Source organism: Gobio gobio, assembly GCF_949357685.1.
Source record: "Gobio gobio genome assembly, chromosome: 20".
Taxonomy (NCBI): Eukaryota; Metazoa; Chordata; class Actinopteri; order Cypriniformes; family Gobionidae; genus Gobio; species Gobio gobio.
Genome location: NC_137113.1, coordinates 15,214,358 through 15,230,024, shown reverse-complemented (window position 1 = coordinate 15,230,024; position 15,667 = coordinate 15,214,358). Strand labels below are relative to the sequence as shown.

The following is a 15,667-nucleotide window of genomic DNA, read 5'->3' as shown; positions in this document are numbered from 1 at the left end:
TCGATGGAAAAAAAACCCTTCTCCCTTGATCCAAGAAGTACTGGTTCAAAGCCAGTGAGCTGAGGCAAGGGCGGGCAGTGCAGCCAAAGAGTGCGCTTTTCTCACTGTTTGAAGAATGCCATGCATATTTCTTAAAGGTCCTCGACTTTCATTGCTTTTTCCTCTCTAGCACATCCAGAGCTGTCGGCCAGATGTTGGATGCTCTCCGATGGTTTCTGCAGGTTCTAATCAAACTATAAGCCCTCTAAAGCACTTTAAGGGTGTGCATTTGTCTTATCTTCTATTAGCAGCACAAGACAGGGCTTGGGTTCTGTTCCAGCGGCGGGCGCACCTAGCTAATCATCTCTGGACAGCGCTTGAATTAAGCATGAACTGGGAGGGAAAGCCCCAGTAGGATGCAAAACATTCTTGCAATTTTTTATGTCTCAGCTCTCTCCATCTGAGAGAAATATGAATAGAGACCAGTTGCACAGGAAATCAAGGCCTTAGTCAGTAGCACTCTTGTCCTCCCTTTCTCTTTTCTATACTTCATTCTCTCCATCACTCTTTTTTAATCTTTATTATTATCTTTGAAGACACAAATATCTAAATGTGGATGCACTAGTAACGGCAAAACAATAAGGATGGTCCAGAGCCAGTGTCAAAGAGTTTTGTACCAATCTCTTAACGTATAATTAAAAAAAGGTTCTTTATTGGCATCTATAGTTCCATGAAGAACCTTTAACATCCACGAAACCTTTCCATAACACAAAAGGTTCTTTATAGTGGAAAAAGATTGATGTTCTTCACACTAAGAAAGTTCATTGAAAGGTTGTTCGGGGAACCAAAAATGGTTCTTCAATGGCGTCACCTTATCGAAAACCTTTATTTTTAATAGTGCTATTGTGCATTAAGTTAATTGATATATGATATTTGGCATTATGTTATGTACTGAACATTGTTCAGCTGATTTAAGCTGACTGACATGGATGTGGTTGGAGGTATCACAATTCGCTGGAAAAAAATGAATGATCAATTTCAAATAGTTACGTGATAGTTGTAAAGTTTCCCATCACAAATTAATGTGTAAATGCTATGTAGTAAAATATTTCTATTAAGAACAAAAATTATGATTTTGATGATTTGGAGGCTTGCAGCTAGACAGTGAATCAGTGTGAATCTACAGGCCAATAAGAATAGTGTGATTGTATCATGCTGTTTGGGTTTCAATCTTATACCAGCAGACATCAGTGTCACATCCACATGTGTTGTTCTGCAAAACAACATCTCACCATCATTTTCCCATGCAACAGGCATTTTGCTTTCAACAAATACTTATTTTGGATAAGAATACTCAGAGCCTAAATGTTTTGGCTCTGAGTATTCAGGGCAGCTGAAAGCTTTCTGTGAAACCCAGGCATAATGAGTTGTTTCTGAGGAATGAAATATAGAAGCCAGATATAAATAGATATAAACAGGCCTCAAAACGTCATTCAGCTCAAGCTCCAGTACTGTATGTGTGAGCTGAAGATAACAGACCAAAACACTTTATCCACTGATGTCCTGGGCAATAAATAATAGAACAGAAGCATAAGATGAAATAATAATAAACGGAGCAATTCCAATAGGGTCCTCGCACCATCTGTGCTAGGTCATAAAAATAAACACATCCAGGTGAAACCAATAAAAGGATAGTCCATTTTTATAATAAGGAAATAAATATTTAATATAATTAAAATAATAATATACTGCACATTTTAAAGCTGCACTGATGCTGTTTTGTAGGTGAATGCAGCATCACAACCACAGGGGCTGAGATGGATCAGAGCTAGATATTTTAGGTCACCTTTAACACACAAAAAATGCCACATAAAAGCAGTACTGAAACATGCCAACTCTGTCCCACCTCTGCCCTTAGTATCAGAGGCAGCTCTCTTATGCCACTTTACTTCGGTGTGAATGAAATGCAGCTTCAGAGCAGCCTTAAAATTTGCAGTATAGTCTTATTTTGAAGAATAATAATATACTGCAACAACTTTGTTGTTGTCATGACAGAGGAAATATGTCACCAATCATGGATAGTTTCAGGTTTCTATCTTCATAATTACTTTGCGTTTATGCATACATGCTGATAAATTCGCTAACAGTTTTGCATTGTGACGTAGCACCATTTAGGTTGTTGACACGCACTTACCAACATCAGCATTGCAGAACGCCTGTTGAGGATGGACGGGGGAACAACTGCACGCTTCTGCGATCTCTCCCACCCGAAACAGTACCAGCACCACAAGTGTGCCAATACAGCTCTTCATTTTTGCTTCACTTTAATATCTGACAGCAGATTTAGAGGCAGGTCAACGATCTTCTGCAATGACAACAATGATCCAGTCCCTCACACAGTCGAAAAGTACAATGTCCACCGCCGTTCAAGATGCCCACACGCTGAGTATTAGTATGACTATGCTGTTAAATTCCTCAGAGACTAACGAGCTTGAAGGTAATAAAGGAAGTGCACTGCTGCTGTATCTAATGGTCTTACCAGGCTTCTTTCTTTTCCACTGCCTTCTATGGGTGTGTTCTCGTGGAGAGACCAGGTTCATGCCTTAATACTGCGCGTGGACTCCTCCCTTTTAAACCAGATTCAACCAGAGGTGGGCGCTTCAAGGTCTTCAAAAGATTTCTTTCACTCTTTCTGTCAGGACGGAGTTTTGTACAGATAAACACATTTAAGTAGCCTACTAAACAAAACGGATTTTTCAGTCTTTGTTAGACAAAAAAAGGGCACATGTATGCTTCTTTCATTACTTTCTTTACACATTAAAGACACATGCTTGTGTTTATGTATTATAATGCTGCTCTTGTATCCAGCTAACATATGTTCTAAGAACGTTTTGCTAATGTTTTGAATATGCGAACGTTAAGGAAACATCCCATTTTATCATTTTGCAAACATGAGAATGCTACTTTTGAATGTTCTTTGACCATTCTGAAACAAGTTGTAACATTTAAAAATGTTAGATGAACACAAAACTATAATGTTAGACAACGACAAAAACGTCCACCAACGACGTCTAAAATTAAATAATGTTTTTTGAGATCATTAGCTATTCAATAGCAAATAACTTTGAATAGACATTCTGTTAACGTTAATGGAAGAATGTTAGCCAAACAACCTTAGCCAAATTGAGAACGTTTCAAATACTATAGCCATATATTATAGTAACATTTCTCTAGTAGCCTAATTACTATAGTGTTTTTAAAACATAGATACTGCAGTTAATTGTAGTTTATTGAAGTATATTATAGTATTTACTACTCAGCATACTGTATTATTAACTATTCACTGTAAAAAATGGTTTGTGTTACATCAACATACATTTTTACATTGCTTTAACTCATCAAAATAAGTTTTCAATAATTTTCAACTTTTTTAGAAGTTATACAAGATTCAACTCATTTTTAAGTCAGTTTAATGCAATTTAAGTTGAATTGACTTGAACATGCAAGTTGATTGTAGGCTACTTCAGATTTTAAGGCAGCATATTTGTTTAATTGTTAAACTATAGTAAATACTGAGGTATACTACAATTTACTGTAACATATTTACTATAGTATGGTTCAGAAATGCTATAGTATTAGCAATTTTACTATAATATAGCTACTATAGTATTTTTCATGTGTGTCACATAGTGACAAACTGACATAACCAGAACATTCAAATGGATAGTTTGTTTAAAAACTAATAGTAAAGTCTTCTAAAGCCATGATAGTTTTGTGTATGAAAGAGATTTCTGAACAGTCTTTATTCACAAATAGGCTAATATCGACACTCTTGGCATGTTCACTGCTATATTAACAAATATTTCTTCTGAATCAAACCATTTCAATGAATCGTTGATTCGGTTCACAAATCCTGTCTAAATTATTCGCTAATAAAGGACTAATAAAGGATTTCAATTCCAGTCTTCCAGCTGAGCTATCGTATGAATTCAGAAGACTTGGAATACAGAGCCACATTGGCCACTTTTATGATTTATGATGCTTTTTCATCCTTTTGGAAGCTTGAAAGCATGATGAAGCACCATGAAAATATGTGGGCTACTGTAGTGCTACTCTTATTCTCTCAGTATAACAGACTATAATATATATAGTAGAATAAAACTTCCTTTTTCTTTCTTCTTTCCTTTTTTATCCATGCTCTTTTGTTAAAGCATATTTTACCCTTTTTGTGAATCATATCCTAAAAAAATAAATAAAAAAAAACAATTCCCTCATAATAATACACAAAGGTACACCAGAGATGCTGAACAGGGAAGTTTAGCTGCTATCACATCTATAAGGAATTTGCTCTTGTAGTCATAAACCTACTGAAGTCTCTTTATTGTTTCTCTTCCCACTCAGAACAGCAGTAAAAGACTCTTTGCTCCTGCGTCTGCCATGAGGCTGTGTCTGCAGCTGGCACACTCTCATTGTTTCCACTCTGACTAGAGGGAAAAGCAAAAAAAAAATCCACAATGTGCTGCTCTGAGAGAGAATGAAGTAAAATAAATAAATTAATGCTATGGTTGGAAAATCTCATGGCAAGTTTGTTGGCAATGACTCCATCTTTATGATGACATCACCACTCTGGCTGTGGCTGCGTATAGCCCCTGTGGATTCAAATGTCACAGTACCTTGTTTTTATTTCAGTTTTGCATTTTTAAAAATCTCTTCTTAATAAAGAGCCTAGTTAAAAGAGCACTGAGTCTTAGTTTATCGTAATGCCCAATCACAAGACACATCATCAACTTCAGGGGCTGAGACTAGTCATCTCTGCTGTACTAGTTTGGATTGAGTTCTGGCAGGAAGCTCGGTATTGATGCTGTTCTTTTGTGAAGGAAAGAAGCCTTGTGACTTGGTCTGCTGTTGTGTGTTTGATGGTGTGCGGCACAGACAAAAGCAATTTAGTGTCTGTGGTAATACTTAACAAGGAAACTATGTCAAAAATGTGTATGTGGTGCCCAGAAGGAGTGTTTTTGTGATTTTTTTTTTGTTGCATCCCTTGAAAAAATTCAGCAAATTACCCAAACAGAGCTACACAATGAAACACCAAGCTTTCTTGTGATGGCCAATTTGTAAACAGTGGCAACAGTGAACTAATCTGTGAATCTATATGCAATGTTTACATAATGAATTTGATGGCTTTTCCCATCATATGATTGCATTTTTCCAACAGATGTTTTCTTATAGGAACATAGCGAGGTTATTGTCTGGCTCTGTGTGTTTGCTGAGTTTGGAATAACAATTACCGCTACTGTCAATCATTAAACAATTACCAATAGAGAATAGAGAGTGAGGCTGCTGACATAAAATGGAGATGAGAAAAAAAGCAGAAGAGCAGAACATTTATTCACTTATTATGCGGGCCCACTAATTTATATTAAGACTAAATCCTGTAATTAGATGCATCATCCTGAAAATAGGCAATATTTAATGTGCTACAGGTAAATACCATCTAGGAAGTAAAATTATATGCTTAACAAAATAATGCGTAGGAGAAATTACATGTTTTAGAACTACACCAACACAATTTTACATTTGAAAATGACAGAAAAAACCCTTATTGTATTTATGGTATCTGGTGGGTGACAACAGCATCATTTCTACCATTCAAGTTCCAAATGCATGGATGTTTTGTTTTGTTTTTATTATTCTTTATTATTTTTTATTTTTTTAACTACACCAACATAATTTTACATTTTAAATGACAGCAACAACAAAAAAACTAAAAACTAAAAAAAAACAAAAAAAAAAACATTAATATTATTTTTTTTTTTTTAAACTACACCAACATAACTTTACATTTTAAATGTCTTATTATAGGCTATTTATGGTTTCTGGTGGCTGACGGCAGCATATTTTTTAGCATTCAAGTTCCAAATGCATGGATGTTTATTATTTTATTTTTATTTTATTTTATTTTACCAACATAACTTTACATTTTAAATGACAGCAAAAAAAAAAACTTATTGTATTTATGGTTTCTGGTGGGTGACAACAGCATATTTTAGCATTCAAGTTCCAAATGCATTGATTGTTTATTTATTTATTTTTATTTTATTTTACCAACATAACTTTACATTTGAAAATGACAGAATAAAAAACGTATTGTATTTATGGTTTCTGGTGGGTGACAACAGCATCATGTTTAGCATTCAAGTTCCAAATGCATGAATGTTTATTTATTTATTTTTAATTATTTTTAATTTTTATTTTACCAACGTAACTTTACATTTGAAAATTACAGAATAAAAGGATTATTGTATTTATGGTTTCTTGTGGGTGGCATCATTTTATTTTATTTTTTTATTTTATTTTATTTTATTTTATTTTATTTTATTTTATTTTATTTTATTTTATTTTATTTTATTTTATTTTATTTTATTTTATTTTATTTTATTTTATTTTATTTTATTTTATTTTATTTTATTTTATTTTATTTTATTTTATTTTATTTTATTTTATTTTATTTTATTTTATTATTTTATGTAAAAGTAACAATGCGTGTAATTTAAAAGCCCACTTTTTAATCTCTCAAGAGGTTGGGGAGACTCCTGCTGGACAGAATAAAAAAAGACGGAAAAAGAGAGGAAAGCACATACATACATACTAGAATATCAAAAACTAACTAGAAAATAAAATAAAAATAATAAACGTGTTACCAATAATGATAGCATTTGAATGGAAATAATATTAGGGAGACAGATATTTGTTCTTTCACAACAATAAAGAGTCTGGCTGTGTCTAAAAACCTAGTCAGCGTCCTACATGGGCAGCCCTTTGGGGCATTTTTACGAGCTTATGATGCCAAAAAAATGCTGTCTATTTAGGCAACTCACTAGGTTTTCAGACACGGCCTATGTGTGTGTACAGTTCACCGCGAGTGGAACAGAAGTAACCTGGAAGAGAAAAGAACAGCGCAACTGACAGTGATGTTGAGTGTGTTTGGCTGAGGAAGCTTACAGCTGTCTGTGTGAAACACCGCTGCAGGATGGAGGCGGACGATTACGGTAAGTTGAATGTTATTAAAGTTATATGACTGAATAATGTTTTAAGACTGACAGCGGGCGTGTCAAAGTGCATTATGGAGGAAAACTGTGGCAGATTTAGAGAAGAGTGTTCAATTTGAATCCAAATGAGACCAAACTGACAGGTCGACGTTAAATAATAAAGCAAACACTTGCATGCTTGCAGTGACATATTAAAACACAATGTTTGTCTAAGTTTGTTAGTGGGGACTCCATGTTGACATGACATAGACAAGTTGTTAACCCAAATATTTGGTTGGTGGACCTATTTCTGTCCATATAGTTATCCAAGGTTTTGTGTGTGAGCTTTGAAAAAGTCACATTTAGGCTTGGACATCATAAATATGTTTTGTTGTAGTTTGAGGAGGACCCAAATCTACTTATATGCTGTTTATATATCAAAAAGATATGGTTTGACTTAGTTTTCTGTGTTTAATGTACCTTCAACGTGTACATTTTCTGACATAGTGTGTTTCTATATTGTGCCCACAGTGACATATTTTTGCATTTTTCATTGCTTTTCCTCCCGTAGAATGTCAGAGTAGCAGAAATGATGTTACAGGATATCCTGAGTGAAAACAACAGACACACCGCAGAGCTTGTGGAGAGTGGTTGAATGTCTGTTTTTGTACATGAGTGAAACCTGTTTAAAAGCAGTGAAAATATAAGCTCTAGAAGTTTGTACCAAACAGTTATCCTAAAGTTTAAAGTCTTGTTGAAGACAATTAAATGATTTCACGAGCAGCAGGACCTAAATGCACCACACCCACCTTAAATTCACACTGTTTTTTGTGTCATTTCCAACAACTTGAGAGTCATATTAGAAATGCCTACTCATTTTTTCTGTTAGTCCGTTAGTCACTACATGAGCTTATTGTTGCACTTCTTTATGATTAGTGTTTTGTGGTCTTGTTGGTAGTCTCTGTGTGAATAATTATGAGTGTCACTAAAATTTCACTTTTCAGATCAGTCAGACAGACCATAAGTGATAGACTGATATATCCACCAGTCTGGTAAACTGTTAAATATTTGGTCATTTGAGATAATGGGCATTATGTCTGAAGTGGCTTATTAACACAAATTAGTAGACAAATTCTGTTTTAATTTAATTACACTAGTTAATGACATTTATAAATGCATGTTTTAAGTACTTCTAAATAAATAATAAAATAAACAAATATTCAGGGATGTTTTAAAGATAGTTGATTTAATATATTTTATATGTTGTGTAAAATAAGTGTTCATTTCATTTTAGTAGGTTTGTGTACATATCACTTGCTATAATTCAATTCTTTTGTGTCTGTTGCAAATCGGCCATAAGCCATTCATCATTTCTTTCTTCTGCAGAACCCAAAAGAAGACATTTTGAAGTCAGTGAGGTGACCTTTAGAAGGGACCTTAAAGAGGACTTATTATGCTGTTTACCTTTTTCAACTTTCTTTAGTGTGTAATGTTTGAGCATGAAAAAGGTCTGCAAACTCAAAAGTCCACTCCACAGGGAGTTTTTCTTAGTAAGCACTGTTTCTTAAAGGGTTAGTTCACCCAAAAATGAAAATTCTGTCATTAATTACTTACCCTCATGTCGTTCGACACCCGTAAGACACAAATGAAGATATTTTAGTTGAAATCTGATGGCTTTGAAAGGCCTCCATTGGCACAACGCACGGTACACTCTCAAGACCCTTAATACTAAAGACGTCGTTACAAAGTCCATCTCACTACAGTGGTTCTACAATAACTTTATGGAGTGACGAGAATAGTTTTTGTGCGCAAAAAAACCCTAAATAACGACTTATATAGTGATGACGATTTCAAAACACGGCATCATGAAGCTTCGAAGCGTTATGAATCAGTGAGTCGATTTGGAACGCCAAATTTCAGCAGTTTGACAGAATTTTCATTTTTGGGTGAACTAACCCTTTAACTTCCTGAAACGTCTTGAGGTTTCTTTCCAGAAACGTACGCATCACAATATTCCTCATTTAAATAATTCCCGCCCAAAGGATATGCAAAAGCTGTATTAGTGGTGTGTTAAAGCCATAGACTATATAAAATGGACAATGGACTTAGTGTCCGTGATGTCACCTGTAGGTTTCAGAAGAGCATTTTTGAATGCTGGGTGGAGCCAGCTGTCGCCATCTTGGCAACGTCACCACGCGTCACCACGCGTCACTCCCTGATAATTGAAAATGGGCAAAGAGGCGGGACGTGGGTGGAGCTGAGATGCCTGGCTGCTGAAACCACACCCACCTAGCGCGACCATAGCGCCAATCCACATGTCACTCAAGTGGCCACACCCTTAAATATGCAGAACTTTAAGCCTTAATATTATTTAAACAGATGAGTTATAAAAGTTATTCACCCCCCTCACAGTTGTCATGAAGGGCAAAACTAGCTATATAGACCAAAACCACTTTTTGCACCAGGCTGTAAGGTTGGGCTTTTTAACATGGCCTGTCTCTAACAGCCAGTCGATGAATTGCAGTTTAAGTGACTTCTGTGTTGAATTCAAGAGAGAGATCGGAAGGTTGCCGCTTGGTTAAAATGTGCAGTTATGGTAAGGGTCGTGACATTTCCGTTCAAATCGGTTGACCAATCACAACACACTGGTCAAGTCCAACCAATCAGGGCACATTGCGCTTTTCAGATGGAAGAAATGTGATATAAACTCGCAATTCTGAGGAAAAAGTATTTTTTCCCCCTCAGAATTGGATTTTATCTCGCAATTCTGACTTTATATCTCGCAATTCTGACTTTATATCTCGCAATTGTGACTTTATAACTCAAAATTCTGACTTTATATCTCGCAAATGTGACTTTATATCTCGCAATTCTGACTTTATATCTCGCAATTCTGACTTTATATCACACAATTGTGACTTTATATCTCACAATTCTGACTTTATATCTCGCAATTCTGACTTTATATCTCGCAATTCTGACTTTATAACTCGCAATTCTGACTTTATATCTCACAATTCTGACTTTATATCTCGCAATTGTGACTTTCTAACTCACAATTGTGACTTTATATCTCGCAATTGTGACTTTATATCTCGCAATTCTGACTTTATCTCGCATTTCTGACTTTATATCACACAATTCTGACTTTATATCTCGCAATTCTTACTTTATATCTCGCAATTGTGACTATATCTCGCAATTGTGACTTTATATCTCGCAATTCTGACTTTATATCTCGCAATTCTGACTTTATAACTCGCAATTCTGACTTTATAACTCGCAATTGTGACTATATCTCGCAATTCTGACTATATCTCGCAATTCTGACTTTATAACTCGCAATTCTGACTTTATATCACACAATTCTGACTTTATATCTCACAATTCTGACTTTATAACTCGCAATTCTGACTTTATATCTCACAATTCTGACTTTATATCTCGCAATTGTGACTTTCTAACTCACAATTGTGACTTTATATCTCGCAATTGTGACTTTATATCTCGCAATTCTGACTTTATCTCGCATTTCTGACTTTATATCACACAATTCTGACTTTATATCTCGCAATTCTTACTTTATATCTCGCAATTGTGACTATATCTCGCAATTGTGACTTTATATCTCGCAATTCTGACTTTATATCTCGCAATTCTGACTTTATAACTCGCAATTCTGACTTTATAACTCGCAATTGTGACTATATCTCGCAATTCTGACTATATCTCGCAATTCTGACTTTATAACTCGCAATTCTGACTTTATATCTCAAAATTCTGACTTTATATCTCGCAATTGTGACTTTATAACTCGCAATTGTGACTTTTTATCTTGCAATTGTGACTATATCTCGCAATTTTGACTTTATATCTCGCAATTGTGACTTTCTAACTCACAATTGTGACTTTATATCTCGCAATTGTGACTTTATATCTCGCATTTCTGACTATATCACACAATTGTGACTTTTTATCTTGCAATTCTGACTTTATATCTCACATTTCTGACTTTATATCATACAATTGTGACTTTATATCTCGCAATTCTGACTTTATATCTCGCAATTGTGACTATATCTCGCAATTGTGACTTTATATCTCGCAATTCTGACTTTAAAACTCGCAATTCTGACTTTATATCTCAAAATTCTGACTTTATATCTCGCAATTGTGACTTTATATCTCGCAATTGTGACTTTCTAACTCGCAATTGTGACTATATCTCGCAATTGTGACTATATCTCGCAATTGTGACTTTAGAACTCGCAATTGTGACTTTATATCTTGCAATTGTGACTTTATATCTCGCAATTGTGACTTTATATCTCGCAATTGTGACTTTATATCTCGCAATTGTGACTTTCTAACTCACAATTGTGACTTTATATCTCGCAATTCTGACTTTATATCTCGCAATTGTGACTTTATATCTTGCAATTCTGAATTTATATCACACAATTCTGACTTTATAACTCACAATTCTGACTTTATATCTTGCAATTCTGACTTTATATCACAATTCTGACTTTATATCACACAATTCTGACTTTATAACTCACAATTGCGCATTTATATCTAATTCTGAGAAAAAAATCTGAATAGCAAATGTAAACTCCAAATTTTGAGATAAAAAGTCCCAATTATCTTTCAAAATGTTTTATTTTGTGGCGGAAACAAGCTTCCACACATAACAGTTCCTCCTAAAAAGTTCTATAATTTTTTTTTGTAAAAGTCTGTTCTGAAACTCAACCTCTCTTGATATTTCCCTCTTAATTTTTTTCCTTTCCCTCCCTGTCTTTAGTTTATCAATCTTTATATTTGATAACTGATAACAGTATTGAATCATATCATATTAATCTTGATTAAAAAGGAAGGTTGAGTATATTTTAAACTGACTGCATGTTCAGGCAGAGGGATCGTAACAAAATAGGTGGGAGTTTCATCATGCACAGATTTATATCAGAAGTCTTTATAGTTGTGTATTAATTAATTAGCTGTTAAATGCAAGGTCAGCTTCTAAAATTATCATTTTATCCACTGACCAGGCCTGTGAATGTGGACAGGTATATGGGACTGGGATATGTCTCTCAATACCACGGTTACAGCTGCAGACGTGGCAAAGTGTCACATCCAGGAAAGAGCGAAGCTCCACAGGAAACCTCTGAGTGTGTCCTCACTTTACCTCTTTCAGCTGTCACTCAATGATGTTAACTCCTCCCAGGCACTCTGTTGCTCCAGTTAGATACAGCAAGAGTTTGAACGGAGGTTTGTTTTTGATGTAATCTCTCTGCCAAACTTTCTGCTGTTTGTGCATTTTGGGGTTTACTTGTTAACTGCAAATCAAGACTGTTTACAGTGAGGACCGCACATATAACATCCAATTTTAGCTTCATGTAAAGTTAAAACTACTAGTGTCCTACTCTTCTATCCAGCACTTGAGCAGGCTTACATTAACAAACAGATTCTAAATAAGTTCCCGACTAAGACATCCATGTCAGTGTAATCATATAATGCATCATTTAAAAAGTCAGATTTCTTAATACAGATGAACTGATTGAGTTTAGGGTTAGTCACAAATTGTGCACTAACACAAAATGGCCAGTAGATGGCATCTATTTCCACAAAATATCCAGCTCAGAAATATACACAGACAAATGATCACAAAATTCAAGCATATCATATGATATACCCATGTGGTCATGCCACTTTTTTGTAGAATTTGATTTTCTTTATTCTTTATAACTCATTAAATATGTAATGGTGATGAATGAGGACTTGGCAGATATTCTAACATAAAAACGAATAATGTTTTATTTAAAAATGCGCATTTAAAATGTACTGGCATAAAAATGCATAAATCATTAATCTCTTAAATACCAATTTCGGTATCCTGCTCTGGTGGATTGATGCATGGATGCAAGTACGGGTTAAAAGCGAGGAAAAGAGAGAAATGGTGCCTATATGTCCTGAGTTTGTTCCTGGTTGGCATAGTGACCACTCTGTGTCATGATGCTTGAGGTTTTGTAGAGGTTTGTTGGTCACTGAGTGTGCTAAGCACCTCTCATGTTTAAGCTTTACTCTCCTAGTGAGACCGAGGCTGCAGTCGCTTGTGCTTCTGGTACGTAGGCAGTTCCATTGAGTATCATCTGGGATTCTAGCCATTAAACTACAGGCCCTGCCTGCCGGCTTACCCATCTCCCATTCTGTAGGTTTGAGATTGAATCTCACTCGTCACCAAAATGAGGTTCATCAAACCACATGGTTTTTATGTCTTAATACAGTATATAGAAAACCATGCATTTTGTGGAATAAGAGATCATTGTCATCTTTTCTTTTTGTGTATCCGCTGTCTGTTATCATTTCCTGCCGAGAGAATAGATGAGGTAGCTGTTTCACTGAGGAAGTGAGAAGTAAACAGATGTTCCACGATGCTGCATGTGTCTTCAAATGAAATGCTTCCCTAGCCTTTAAAGTGATAGTTCAAAATTTCTCATTTACTCACCTTCATGTCGTTCCAAGCCTGTGTGGATGTTTTCACAAAAGAATATATTTTGAAGAAATCCTTGATGAATGTCAAGAAAGTTGGCTTTGGACAAATATATATCTTTTTTTGGTATATATATATATATATATATATATATATATATATATATATATATATATATATATATATATATATATATATATATATATATATATATATATATATATATATATATATATATATATATATATACAGGGAGTGCAGAATTATTAGGCACGTTGATTTTCTGATCATATTTTTTTTTCAGGCACATTTGACCAATTCCAAACCACAGTAATCCTAATAACTACTATTGATTTAGTATTTAAATCACCTTCTATTCAGGTGTGCAGAATTATTAGGCATGTTTTCTTTTACAGATAAATTGAGCCAAAAAAGAGATTTAACTCAGACTGAAAAGTCAAAAAGTATTAAATGCCCATGAGAAGGATGCAATACTAATGCAATACTAGACATTGCAGTTAAGGCGTGACCACTGGACAGTGAAATGCTCGTTGGGTCAGCAGGGTCAGACAAAAACAGGTGGTGAAGAAAAGACACCTGTTAACTGCAAAATAATTAAGAATTAAGGTGAAGAATTAAGGGTGAAACCATCAGGAACCCTTTAGTCTCCAGCGCCACCATTTTCCAGAGCTGCAACCTACCTGGAGTCTCCAGAAGTGCAAGGTGTCAGGATCTCAGAGACTTCAGTTAGGTAAAGAATCCTAAAAAATGACCCCCACTAGATAAGAATCACAAGCTGAAGTGTTGTAAAATACATGAAGAAGTACATAAAATACATGTTTTTTATAGGCTTTATGGACAGATAGGTTGAGAGTGACTCTTGAAGGACCAGCACCACATCCTCTAGTACCACTGTTTGAAGAATTCATCTTCCAGAATCTGGCAGTACGTTTTGGGAGTTCATTTTTAGTCCATCTCTGCAAAACGGACTTCAGGATTCAGACTTATAAGTCTTGCCTGGAAATAAAGCTTCTAATTCTTGCAATATTTTTCAGATGATAGTAAGCTGATTTAGTTATTGCTTTGATATGACTACTGAAACTCAGGTCTGACTCCAAAATCACACCAAGATTCCTGACTTGATTTTTTGATTTTAGACCTTTAGCCTCAAGATATGCGCTCACCTTGAGAATTTCATCTTTGTTTCCTAATGTAGTGATTTCAGTTTTGTCTTTGTTTAACTGAAGAAAGTTTTGGCACATCCAACTGTTAACTTCATCAATGCATTTACATAGAGAGTCAACGGGGCTGTAGTCATTTGGTGATAGGGCTAAGTAGATCTGGGTGTCGTCAGCATAGCTGTGGTAAGCCATTTTGTTATTTTTCATTATTTGGCTCAGTGGCAGCATATACAGGTTGAATAGGAGTGGTGCAAGAATTGACCCTTGTGGGACTCCGCATGTCATGGATGTCCACTCAGACTTATGGTCACCTATACTCACATAATAACCTCTCCCTTCTAAGTATGACCTGAACCATTTGAGGACCATTCCAGAAAGCCCAACCCAATTTTCTAGCCTGTCAAGAAGTATGTTGTGGTCAACAGTGTCGAATGCAGCACTGAGGTCCAGTAGTACCAGAATCGATGTTTTGCCTGTATCTGTATTGAGGCGAATATCATTTATAATCTTTATGAGCGCTGTTTCTGTGCTGTGATGCGGTCGGAAACCAGATTGAAAATTGTCAAAGTATCCGTTTGAGTTCAAGAATTTGTTCAGCTGACTGAAAACAACTTTTTCAATGATCTTGCCTATGAAGGGGAGATTTGAGATTGGTCTGTAGTTGCTCAATATGGAGTTATCCAGATTTCTCTTTTTAAGGAGAGGCTTTACTACTGCAGTTTTAAGGGAGTTTGGAAAAGTCCCAGAAAGAAGTGAGGAGTTTACCACTTCTAGGAGATCTGCTTCTAAACAGTTAAACACACTTTTGAAAAAAGAAGTGGGGAGTGTGTCAAGGGCGCAGGTTGATGTTTTAAGGTGCTGTACCGTTTCTTCTAAAATTTTACCATCAATTGCTTCAAAATCAGTCATAATAATTTTCTGAGGTTGTGGTCTGATCTGACTCACCTCAGAGCAACTCAAGGATGTGCTGATCGCATTTCTGATATTAA

At 35.3% G+C, this 15,667-nt stretch overlaps 2 protein-coding genes across 3 annotated transcripts in view; one reads left to right on the top strand and one right to left on the bottom strand.

The window, feature by feature from the left end:
- The window catches only part of timp2a (TIMP metallopeptidase inhibitor 2a), a 39,429-nt gene extending 36,845 nt beyond the window's left edge, over positions 1-2,584 (bottom strand). Inside the window, exons 1-2 of one of the 2 annotated variants that reach the window (XM_079845988.1) lie at positions 2,519-2,584; positions 2,174-2,344 (exon numbers count right to left, since the gene is read on the bottom strand). In XM_079845988.1, coding sequence (XP_079702114.1) covers positions 2,174-2,291 — 118 coding nt within the window. In that variant the 5' untranslated portion in view covers positions 2,292-2,344; positions 2,519-2,584. Of the gene's footprint in view, positions 1-2,173 lie in introns of both variants that reach the window. The other variant, XM_079845987.1, reaches the window with a different exon arrangement.
- Positions 2,585-6,926: 4,342 nt separating this feature from the next.
- Positions 6,927-15,667, top strand: part of cyth1b (cytohesin 1b) — a gene marked incomplete at its 3' end in the record, with an annotated part of 101,604 nt that continues 92,863 nt past the window's right edge. Inside the window, exon 1 of the mRNA XM_079845968.1 lies at positions 6,927-7,028. Coding sequence (XP_079702094.1) covers positions 7,010-7,028 — 19 coding nt within the window. The 5' untranslated portion in view covers positions 6,927-7,009. The remainder of the gene's footprint in view (positions 7,029-15,667) is intronic.